A 13,065-nucleotide genomic window follows, 5' to 3' on the forward strand; every position below is an offset into this window, starting at 1 on the left:
AACATTTCCTAAAGTGATCTAACTCGATACTCACGACTTGATCCGGTGTTAGTGTCAATGTGTCGTTTATCCATTGGTGTAATCCCGTCGACGTGGGTTTATCTCTGATGCTGCTGAAATTTATTTTCAGTGTGTTGACCCTTTTAATCGCCATTTGACTCCTATGTATTAAACTTCCACAAGACACTTACCTAAAGCACTTACGCGTGATCGGCAGTTGTACGAGCGAGCGTTCGAACAACTTCCTTGTATCGCAGCTCTCGCCAGACTGTGTAAAACAATGTGACCACTTTACTCTGCTATTACAAATTATGTCACCATGCTCTTCATTAATAAAAAGATAATTAAAAAGAAGAGAACATCTCGTAAGGAGAATCGAACTTGGGACCACTAGCAGTCCAATCTAGAACTCTAACCACTACACCACGGCTTCTCCTTCCGTTGTAACATCAATTTTTAAGTATTCTGTTCCTCCAATATTGTAAATGTCGTTGGGTATACATGTAGTTGAACTGTTACTTTAGTTTTGAATTGCTTTCTTTTGTATGCTTGTTTACTGACGCAGTCTCGTGTCCAGAACAGTCTTATAAGATGTATTTGCTCTTGCGTAAGGTAACACGAAATAATTACACCGCTTGCGAACTGCCCAATGTGCGAAACGTTATACAAAAACAGACGGAAAATTTTATTCACATCACATTTGAAAGTGTTAGTCAAGAGGTTGAAGAATCTGACCAATGTGAAATGTAGATGCAGACAGTTCTGGACACGAGACTACGTCAGTAAACAAGCATTTTGTCTGCTGCAGTATCACAGGAAGAGAACATCGTCCTGCAATGTTCAAGCCTCTAGATATTTTCCATTAATAATGTCTAATCACAATAATACTACGGGACGGCGTAGGTTCGAGTCCGGCTCTGGTCGGAATTTATTCGGCCTACGTATAGGGCCGGTGGCAACCCACCATCGTGAGGTAATTGGGGAGCTTCGAATGAGTAAGCGTAATCCGGTCCCGGAAACCTACTATAACGGCTGGGGATACGTCGGGCTGACCCCCCGACTATTCCAATACTGGTTGCAGATCTCCACGCTTAGAGGTGACGAAGGAAAGCGTGGGAGGGAGACCGGCAGTCGGTAGGTAAGCCAAGGCCCTTCAGGGCTGTTGCGCAAAGGATTATTATTATTATTAATCACAATAAGAAGTTAGAAGATATGACTCGCATTTTCACAACTACCAATATTCTCGTTTTCTTTCATCACTTCGAAAATTATTTCTCGGAGATAGCTGCTATACTACAAGAAAGCAATTCAAAACTAAAGTAAAAGTTCAACTTCATGTATACCCAACGACATTGGAGAGACAGAACACTTAAAAATTGTTGTTACAACAGAAGGAAAGGGCGTGGTGTAGTGGCTAGAATTCTCGATTGGACTGCTAGTGGTCCCAGTTCTCTTTACGAGGTGTTCTTTTTTTTTAATTCTCTTTTTATTAGTGAAGGGAATGGTGACATTATTTGTAATAGCAAAGTAAAGTGGTCACATTGTTTTGCATCTGGCATTTATATATATAAAAAATGAATTAACACACGTTCAAAGAGACATTTTCATGTATAAGATCGTGAATTATGATACTCTAACGATAATTGTGTACTGCTTTAAAGCCATTGACAAATATTAATGAAATAAATATTTATATTTGTGGCAATTCAGGACATACTGATTTTACCCATTTTCCCACTCGAGTTCAATGCAAAGATACCTCCACAAATATCGACTGAAAAGTTTTTATTATGTGCAATTCTCCATTAAATGTTTTCGCCAATTCGTACTACGCGTATAGCTCGACCACAAGGAAAAAAACCTTCCGTCAAAACCGTTCGCGCATCTTCCCTGCTGTTATCGGTGCTCGGGACAGTGTTGCCAGGTCAGACTTGAAAAAATCGGGAGATTGTTCCTTGGGAAACCAGAAGATCTGCTACAAAATCTGATGAGGGGGAAACAATGTATTTTTATCAGGCGGGTAAACGAGGCATATTACCCGGTAATAATGTTGCCCTCTCAGAAAACACCACTTGAGTTTGAAATTATCACGTTCCTACATCCCTATTATAATAATGGATGTAAATTACTGTGACTGAAATCAACTCATACGTCTGAAACTATAGGCACTTTTATGTAAACATTCATTTTCCAGAAGGGGAAATAGTAATGTAGTAATAGTAATAAAATAATAATAATGTCCTAGCACAATTGAGTATCGTTTGGCATAATTTCACAGTTCAAACAGCACTTTTCATGTCTGAGTGGAGTTCCACTCTACCTCTCCCCTCCATGTTCAAGTAAGATGAGCAGGAAACGTGTTTTTGAGCAGGCCGTTGGAGGTTCCACAAAAATAGTTTATTAAGGAATTCTCCCGAGAAATCAATAGGTCTGGCAACACTGACGTGCGCCGCGCTGAAGGCTCCTTCCCCCTATCCTTCCCCCCCCCTTCGCCAGCGCCATGAGGTTGTGCGCAGGTTTCTTTCCTTGTGGTTCCACTATACCTTCGTTTTCTTTGTTACAAACAAGTATTCCTTGCACATGACATGTAGGAGGAGAGTTGCATCTACATTTCACATTGGGTAGCCTCTTCTACCTGCTTTCAGGAGCGAAAGAGAGTGGTGGTTACCGTTAAGGATTTACAAGCTGATGGTCGTAGGTTCAAACCCCTCCGGTGGCAGAAAATTTTCGTAAGTTTTAGACATATCCCACTGTGTTCATTGTCCACGCCGTGTGAAACGGAATGATTCAGTTTGGAATTAAGAATGGGGGGAGGAGAAATATTAAATTACAAAATCTGCATTTCAACCAACCAAGAAGTGGAGAAGAATTGGATAATTCTGATCAATATTAAAATTACATTCATGCTTTTAGTGAAATAATCATCGGTAGAATCAAAGATCTTACGTGGAAGATTTTTTCTTGCTCTGTACTCGCACGGATCTAATAAATTCTCCAATACATTTCAAAATGTTATTGAATGTTTCCTGTCGATAATTTGATCAATGCATCAATTCTTGACGCTGAGACGATATTATCTGCAACTACCTCTTCTATCCTCTCCTCTCCAGTCCCTTCTGTTCTTATCTTCTCGTCCTCCTTGTTCTTTCCTCTCCTTCTCCTCTGCTTTTATCTCATCGCCTTCCCTACTATTCTCGCATCTTGTCTCCATTCCACTCTTCTCCACTCCTCTTATCTTCTCTCCTGTCTTCGATTTCTGACTCCACTGCACTCTTCTCCTTCATTTCGTTCTTCTCCCCTTCTCTCTTTTACTTTACTCTCCACTCCCCTCTTCTCGTCTCCTCCTCTCCTCTCCAAACTCCTCTTCTCTCATCTTTTTTTCCATCTCGTATCTTCCTTTGCTCCATTTTCCTCATCTCTCCACAAATCTCTTTCCTTTCTCCTCATCACTTCTCCTATCCACTTCTGTAATCTATTTTTTTCCTTCTTTACTTTTCCTCTTCCCCTTTCTATGTTCTCCTCTCTTTTGTCCCCTTCCGTTTCCTCTTCCCTCTTTTCTTTGTGTAGACTCATCAGCAATGAAGTACTAGAAAATCTATTTTCTTTCTTTCAGAAAGTATTTCTCATTTGCAACAAATGTAATACTGATATTGTTTCTAGTTTTATACAATAATACTTAGGTTTAGTTATTTCGTGTATTTCATAAATATCTATTATGCATGTTGTGGCAACCCTGAAACTGAGCCTAACTCTACACGCAACCCACCAACGCCTTGTGTAAATTGGGTTGCCTAGTTTAAAATGTCGTTGTCCTAAAACTTTTGAGAGACACTGTACATAGTCTCTCATTTATTGGCGTGAAGTTCTTTACTAGAGTTTTATATTTATTGTTTAGTAGGAATCCTGTGCCACCTCTTGTACTTCCACTGCTTCCACTATACATTAATGTATAGTCCCCAGTAGATAACATTCCATTTCTTTGCCACTTGATCTCCTGCAATGCCGCTACTATTATTCTGTATTTCTCCATTTCCTCCTTTAGGTTTTGCAGTGCACCTGGTTTACTTAATGTTCTAACATTCCATGTGGCCATGTAGATATCATTCTTCCGTTTATGTAGTCCTTTACCATGCCTGTGTCTTTCCATAGAACCCATCCCGCTATCATTGTTTCTGAGTTCCGTAACAATGTTTGTTTATCGGATAGGGTCATTAGCCCCAGGCTCAACCCCTAACCTGGAGGACCAGGTAATCTGTTATCGAAGTTTTCTTCCTCTAGCCTTTGGAGAGCAAACTCCATTCACTGCAACGCAGCAATCTGGTTTTAGTCCGCCCCGGGAATTTATTCCCCCAGTACCTGCCATATCTAGTGAGCATTCCCTTATCTGCCACCTAGGGTGGTACCTGTTAGGAGACCAGCAACTCTGCACAGGTGTGGGAATCAATGGTTCATCCAAATTGGTGAACTTTCGTCATCGAAATTTTCCAAGATCTCAAAGTCGTACTTTCGCCCTGGACTCTGCTTCTATTCAAGCTCCTGGAACCACCACTCACCACGAACAGGAATCCATCAACTTGTAGATCACCACCACAGTATCCAGGCACACGACAGTCATCAGAATGAGAACAAGTGTGCCATTAAAGGTGACAAAGTTGGCCCACATCCCCAAAGGCCAGGGATAGAGACGTGGGGAGTCAGCATTACTGATAAAAATCTTCCTATGCATGCCACATATGTTTTACATCTAAGTCTTCTTCATTATAATATACCAGGTGTTGTATAAGTAGTTATACTCGCCCTCAAACTTTGGCAATTTTATGCTTGTAAATTATTGAACTTGTCAAAGTAATGAATACATACATTTGTTAACTATATCTTGAAATACACAAAAAATAATTTGTAAACTAAGTGTGAGTAATACTGCAATCTCTGATGTCATTAACACACTGACAATACGACAAACTACTTTCCGTGCATTGAAATACAGAAAAAGAATATTGAACTAAATTTGAAACAATCATACCTGCTGCCAGATCATCGGGAAATAGACATCTCCATTTCTCCACACATCTTTCATGTGACAAACTCAAAATATGCTTCCAACAAAGTGATTCACTGTGCGCCCATAAAAGGCATTGTTGACAAACTTTGATTGCATGTCTCACCCCGAGGACTGTAACAGCGGCACTCTCTAAACATAACATAAACTTGTTCTTCAAGGTCATAGAAATCCCTACTGACAGGCTTCTCAGTGTCATTATACATGAATGCCTTAGTAGCTTTCTTTAAAACTACAAATAAGGGGACTTTTCGAACACACTGTACAATTGTGGTTTCAGTCTACCATGCCTGTCATGCAAAACTGCATGCAAGATGGGAACTCGTCATTCTACCACTACAGTAGTGATACCCAATTCAATCTACCATTCACAATTGTATCATGCACTCTGTGAAGATGACAACTCACCAGTTGTCGTTAGGAGAGCATTTGGCTTCATTCCGCAACAAACAATTATGCCAAAGTAAAGTGGCGAATTGTTTCATTGCCATGTTAACAATTCCATTTAAATACTTTTGCTGTCCACTAACCTATGCCTGTGTACTGGTTTCTTGAAACAATTGAATAACTACTTGTCACACCCTATATATTCTGGAATTATTAGTGGCGCAATCTAAAAATTTGACCTGGTTTACTGTAACAATTCTTATTTATTGTATATATTTATTATTAGAGCCCGGATTTCCATGCACAAACAGCAAAATATGCATGAAAAATATGCACTAAGATATGCATGAACAATATACAATTATTTTTCTTTTCCAAACATCTTACCTTAATGACCTCTGTTCCAGTGAACTATGAATGTCTTCCTTAGGTTCTCTTCTGTAAACCCTCTGCGTTAATCAGTTATAAACGTTTTGTAGATTGAGAAGTTCCTTTCTACATCAGCGTGAGAAACACCAAACTTCCTCCTGTTAGGTCCTCTTCCAAGTCCACATTTTCACCATTCAGTACATTTGCAATGTCACAGATTGTTCTGTACCCGGGATTTTTGTCTAATAGTTGGCAAAGTTTTTCTGACGCTATTTTGGCAACACTGTGAGCTTCACTGGACAAAGTTTGCGATACTTCGCCCAACAAGGACAGTGAATGCTGCAAAGGATTATTACGGGACTCTGTGTAATAATTGCAGGTATACTAGAGAAGTGGTTGTGTATGTACTTAATTTCATTCTCAATACCACTTCTAGAGAAACATTTCTGTGACACACAAATTGCTGCTGCATCTTCTGGTTTTAGTGAGTCTATGACTGCCTTTACTTCATTGAATTTTTCTAATTTTCTTCATAATACGACACAGCTTCTATCCACGAGCCCCATCGTGTTAATACCGGCTGCGGAGGTAACGGAACATTTTTTGCCAGTTGAGCTTTCACAAATACTTTCTTTACATTTGATACAAATGCATCTACTTCCGGGTATTGGTATCTGATTATTTCTGCTAAGCGATGAAGACCGTGTGAAAGACAAGTTAGATGGACTAATTTAGGATACAACACTTTAAAACCAGATGCTGCTTTGACAATGTATGGAGCCAGGTCAGTAACAAACAGTAACACATTGTCATACTGGATGTGATCTGGCCACAACAAAGTTAACAAATCGTTAAAGAATTTGGCAATTGTGGAATGATTCACTTTCTCAAACACCTCAATATTCAGTAAGTAAGGTTTACCACTCGCCTTCATTGCACCAACAACAGCAATGCAAACACAACGTCCTGCCATGTCAATAGTCTCATCGATAGACACCCATATTTTCTCATGCTTCAACGCTTCCCGAACTTCTCCCATGACCTCATTAAAACTAGGGATGGCCAGATCCGGATCCGTTTTGCCATCCCACATGTTCTTCTTTGGAAAGTAAGAATGTGCTTATACCATATTGTTACCTGCTAATACACATATATATATAATATACATACACATATATATATAATATACATACACATATATATATAGTGTGTGTGCGCGCGCGTGCGCGATTTGTAATTAATTAATACACTTACAAGGGAGGTCTAAGTCTCCCCTTCCGATTTCCATGAAACTTGGCAGGTGTATAGAGGCCCCTCCTCCTCAAATGTCAAGATGAGGAGAAATTTAAGTGGGGATCTGACCCCGAAACCACGTAAATATGGCATAGGAAGAAACAGGGGGCATAGGGCCTCTCTATACACCTGTCAAATTTCATGGGAATCGGAGGGGGACACAGGGGTCAGATGATCACGACGTCAATTTGTCCTCATCTTGACATTTGAGGCGGGTTTTGACCCCTAAAACAGTTTTTAGCCGAAACAAAAACAAAAAAAAAACACGTATTTCTTCCTTTGGGCCCCTCTATACACCTGCGAAGTTTCATGAAAATCGGAGGGGGACACAGGGGTCAGATGCTTACTTCAATTTGTCCTCATCTTGACAATTGAGTGGGTTTTGTCCTGTAAAACCGTTTTTTAGCTGAAACAAAAAAAACACGTATTTCTTCCTTTCGGCCCCTCTATACACCTGCCAAGTTTCATGGAAATCGGAGGGGAACACAGGGGTCAGATCCCCACTTCAATTTGTCCTCATCTTGACATTTGAGGGGAGGTTGCCCCCTAGAACAGATTTTTAGCCGAAACAAAAAAAAAACACGTATTTCTTCACTTGGGCCCGTTTATACACACACCTGCCAAGTTTCATGGAAATCGGAGGGGGACACAGGGGTCAGATTCCCACTTCAATTTGTCCTCATCTTGACAATTGAGTGGGTTTTGCCCTGTAAAACAGTTTTTTAGCTGAAACAAAAAAACACGTATTTCTTCCTTTGGTCCCCACTATACACCTGCCAAGTTTCATGGAAATCGGAGGGAAACACATAGGTCAAATGCCCACTTAAATTTGTCCTCATATTGACATTTGAGGGGGGGGGGTTGCCCCTAAAACAGTTTTTTAGCTGAAACAAAAAAAACACGTATTTCTTCACTTGGGCCCGTTTATACACACACCTGCCAAGTTTCATGGAAATCGGAGGGGGACACAGGGGTCAGATTCCCACTTCAATTTGTCCTCATCTTGACAATTGAGTGGGTTTTGCCCTGTAAAACCGTTTTTTAGCTGAAACAAAAAAACACGTATTTCTTCCTTTGGTCCCCACTATACACCTGCCAAGTTTCATGGAAATCGGAGGGAAACACATAGGTCAAATGCCCACTTAAATTTGTCCTCATATTGACATTTGAGGGGGGGGGGTTGCCCCCTAAAACAGTTTTTTAGCTGAAACAAAAAAAACACGTATTTCTTCACTTGGGCCCGTTTATACACACACCTGCCAAGTTTCATGGAAATCGGAGGGGGACACAGGGGTCAGATTCCCACTTCAATTTGTCCTCATCTTGACAATTGAGTGGGTTTTGCCCTGTAAAACCGTTTTTTAGCTGAAACAAAAAAACACGTATTTCTTCCTTTGGTCCCCACTATACACCTGCCAAGTTTCATGGAAATCTGAGGGAAACACATAGGTCAAATGCCCACTTAAATTTGTCCTCATATTGACATTTGAGGGGGGGGGGTTGTCCCCTAAAACAGTTTTTTAGCTGAAACAAAAAAAACACGTATTTCTTCATTTGGGCCCGTTTATACACACACCTGCCAAGTATCATGGAAATCGGAGGGGGACACAGGGGTCAGATCCTCACTTCAATTTGTCCTCATCTTGACATTTGAGGGGGTTTTGCTCCCTAAAACCGTTTTTTAGCTGAAACAAAAAAAAACACGTATTTCTTCTTTTGGGCCCGACTATACGCCTGCCAAGTTTCGTGGAAATCGGAGGGGGACACTTAGATAACCTCCCTTCTTAGTCTTACACTTTGTAATTATATAACACTGCATAGCTATATTATAATGTTTTATTTTAATTTGTAAAACTGTAACTGTAGAACAATTGTATAATTTTTGTATAACATTTCTATCTTCTTATGTGTGTTAAAGGTTTCATCCTGGAATGGAATGTCTCACATTTATGTGTGTTTTCATTTCCAATACATTCGAATGAATACATATTCGTTTCAATGGCATTTACAAAATCACCTCTGACATTTTATGTTAAACAAGTAAGATTATTTTTGTGCACGATGCGGTGTTCCACAACCTTTTTTTTTGCTCACAGCACACCACAGACCGCCCTAGACTCAACACGGCACACCAAAATGTCTGTCCCCTCAAAATCATATGAATCTTAATATAATTACGAAATATTACGTCGTTATGTAATCAATTATTATTATTATTATCATCATTGTTGTTGTTATTATTATTATTATCATTGTTGTTATTATTATTATTATTATTATAAAACATGAATAGACTTATGCATTTATTAAAAATTTATTAACTTTAATTCACTGTAGAAAATACACATTTCTAATACGAATTTTAAAGTAAATAACTCTACTCATACCTTCAATGTGATACTTGAGCCTGCTTAGCTGCACACAGACGGCTGATTCGTGGCGGAATCGTTGACAAAGCAAACCTCATTTCTTCATCGATGGATTTGAGTCTCTCTCTCTTTGATGTTTTAATTGCAGTCAACGTAGAGAAGCCCATTTCACACAAATAAGTAGTTGAAAATGGTAATAACACATTAACTGCCATCTCGGAGATAGCAGGGTATTCACTACTTATTGACAACCAAAATGTATCCAAAGGCACTTCGAAAAATTTTAATTTCAATGTTCTGTCTGCTTTCAAATCTGCCAGTTCCTCTTGTGATCGTAAATTTTTCGGAAGATATTTCGAATCCATACTGAATGGATCACGAACCCAGTCAAAATCTTCAACGCTCTCTCCAAAATATTTTTTGAAATTCTGCTGCAAGAGTACTAAATGTTCTTTAATTAAGTCCATAAACACCTTGTTATCGTCAGCAAGGGGCCATACAGTTTGGAACATCTCACACGATCCATTTTCAATTGTCTGTATCCACAAGTTCAACTTATTAATAAATCCTTGAATCTTATCCATACTAGTCAGAATATTTTCGTTTCTACCTTGCATTTTTCTGTTTAGTTCATTCAAGTGTACGAAAATATCGGAAAGATATGCCAACTTAGATACCCATTCATCATCTGCAAATAAATCCACATATGCAGAGCACAGATGTGATAGAACTGAACTGAAATACTGTAATTGTTGTCTGACAATGTGTGGGTCCTTCGGCGAAGAAAAAGGGCAATAAAGTTTAAGAAGTGCCGACAAACAGGCACAAAACAGCCAGTCGTACACAAAAGATGCATTATTACAAACAAAGAACTCGCTTGAATAGCTCTATTGTATGATTGGTGCGGGCCGCTAAAAGGCACACAAAGCTTGCTGCCTGTAACCCATCAAACCGGCCCAATATTACAGGCGAGAATACATATAAGATGAGCAAACCATAACAATATTGAGTAAATGAATTACATTTAATTTCTATGAAAACATAAAAGTTATCAGCAAGAATAAACAAGCACCCTCTTACTTAAAATCGACAATTAATTTCTTACAATATTAGGTAAAATTTCGCGTCACACCTTTCACCTTGTGACGGCACACCAGTTGCGGAACACTGTAGTTAGCCGATGCGTAGCAAAGTATTTTAGGAACAACACTTGAAAAAAAATTATTGTAGGACTAACTAATGAAAAATTTCTTTGTAATCGAAGATCATAATACCTTTTAAGGTGTGGTAATATTATAATGGGATTGAGATAGATCCGGATCCGGATTTTTGGTTCTGGATCCAGATCCGGAACTTTTGGATCCGGATCCAGATCCGAAACTTTTGGATCCGGATCCAGTTCCGAAACTTTCAGACTCTGATCCAGAATTTTCAGATCTGGATCCAGATCCGTAACTTTTGGATCCGGATCAGTTTGGCCATCCCTAATTAAAACAAACAGGCGCATAGTTTTTACGTAGCGTTGATTCATCTGGCACCTTCTTTCCCGTGTACTTTTCAAGGAAACCTCGTAGATGGGCATTTGCTCAGTTTCCACAAAGGAATAATAGGACTCACAAATGCAGAACACAAATCTACATAGAATGTATCACTTACTGTGCATTCAGATGTTGAATTAGTGGACGCGATAGTAAGCAGTTGTTGTTTACTGCGCGATCTTCTCTGAAGGGCTTCCCTGTGTCTTGCTGTATTGACATGTTGAGTAACTTGAAATTTCTTCTCTGCTGAAACTCTTTTTTCGCACACCATGCACCATTATAGTGTATATTGTACATTAAATTGGCATGTTCGCCATTCAGTTATCGCCGTGCAGTCGAAAGTGAATTTACCAACGATTGTGGGTGACAAACTCAATGCTATTTTGTCTTGATAGACTATGAAATATGCTAGTATGTAGCAATAAAATTCGAAATATGCCTTATCCTGCAAAGTTTAAGAAATATGCATGCAAAACAAAATTCACTCAAAATATGCACTTATATGCATATCAAAAGACTCTTTACAAGTTCGTCTGAAAAAAAAATATTTTCCATAAGTTTTTGCATATAAATCCGGGCTCTATTTATTATATATTAATTAGATATAGCAGAAATAAAACACCAATGCAGGAATACAAATAAAACAAAAACAGAAGTCTCACAACTTCTCATTTTCCAGCAATTTCTGTATATATGAAAAAAGTTGGTTTGCAAGCAGTAAACCAGATAACATGGTAGAATATGCCCCTGAATTATTATGGAATAGTGTAGTCTGTAAAGGTCTGTAGTTTCTTTAAAGTACTCTGTTGTGACATGACCATAATTTTTTGTTCCTCTCGCAATATAAAAAGACTGAAGTTATCTGATTTAGTAATACCATTGAATTGTATTTTGTTTCAGGTTCCAATCATCAAAGAAACCAGCAGAAGCTACTCCACAATCATCCACCAATGACCTGATTGTTAGTAATGGCAAAACTGGCATGTGTAATGATACAGCTACTTCTGGTCTACCAACAATAACAACACAACAGGCAACACCTCAAAATTCCCCCGACAAAAACAGTCAGGGAACAAATTTACTTCCCTTACTAAATAGAACCCAGGACACTGCTCGTTACAATGCTCTACAGTCTTTCCCTAGTGTAAGCAGCTATAATTCAACTGCAGCTACAGACACAGAAGATGAAATGTATGCGAAGATTAGGCATGGAGATGGGCATTCAGAAAAAAGCAAACGTTCCGATGATCCTGGATATGAATCAATTAAAAGTCATTCGGATATAGAACACATAGATCCAGAATATGAAACCGTAAGGCACTTTCAACAAATTACCGACAAACCTGGATACGATGCTGCGAAGGTGAATGGTAAGGTTGGTGGTCAACACAAATCCAATCAAATTCCGGCAGTTTTGAAACTGTTTCCATCCTCTCCGCAAACCAACCAAGGAGAAACATCCAATCCAAACGTTCCACCTGAAATCTTAGCTTTGTATGCGCAAGTCGACAAATCAAAAAAGAAAAAGTATCGATCAGACAACCAGGGCATTGAAGATACTGATCCTGACACTATCACTTCTAGTCAGAATCTGAATGAGATCCAAGATGACACCCAACAAAGTGAGGATGAATTTACAGATTCGCTGCCTGTAAACACGAGGACCACAACAGCGACTCTGGAAGCTGTTTCCAACTGTGATTCAAGACAAAATAATAGACTGCCTGCCTCTGCATCAAAAACAAACCCACAAGATCCTCTGCCAGAAACAGTTATGTGCAATGGTGATTATACTGCATTTCACACAGTTTGAATAGAAAAAAGAAAGACTGATATTCCTTTTTTAAATTTTGTATATAATGACTGACTTTTTTCTTTTTGCTCACATATATAAACTAACAGCATTGTAACATATGTGACAAAAGAAATATGTATACACTTAACGTGATCCTTCATGATGGAAATATTGTCAATTTTCATTGTTATGAAACTGTATATACATATTCATAATTAAAATAAATAACTAAATAAAATTAAGTTCATCAATTGC

The 13,065-nt window shown here is 38.8% G+C and overlaps 1 protein-coding gene across 1 annotated transcript in view; it reads left to right on the forward strand.

Moving 5' to 3' along the window:
• The window catches only part of LOC145983792 (uncharacterized), a 595,938-nt gene extending 583,110 nt beyond the window's left edge, over positions 1 to 12,828 (forward strand). The window contains exon 11 of the mRNA XM_083116839.1: positions 11,916 to 12,828. Within this exon, the coding sequence (XP_082972965.1) occupies positions 11,916 to 12,828 (913 nt within the window). The remainder of the gene's footprint in view (positions 1 to 11,915) is intronic.
• The last annotated feature ends 237 nt before the right edge of the window (positions 12,829 to 13,065 follow it).

Source organism: Lepisma saccharinum, chromosome 2, assembly GCF_977018435.1.
Source record: "Lepisma saccharinum chromosome 2, izLepSacc3.1, whole genome shotgun sequence".
Lineage (NCBI taxonomy): Eukaryota > Metazoa > Arthropoda > Insecta > Zygentoma > Lepismatidae > Lepisma > Lepisma saccharinum.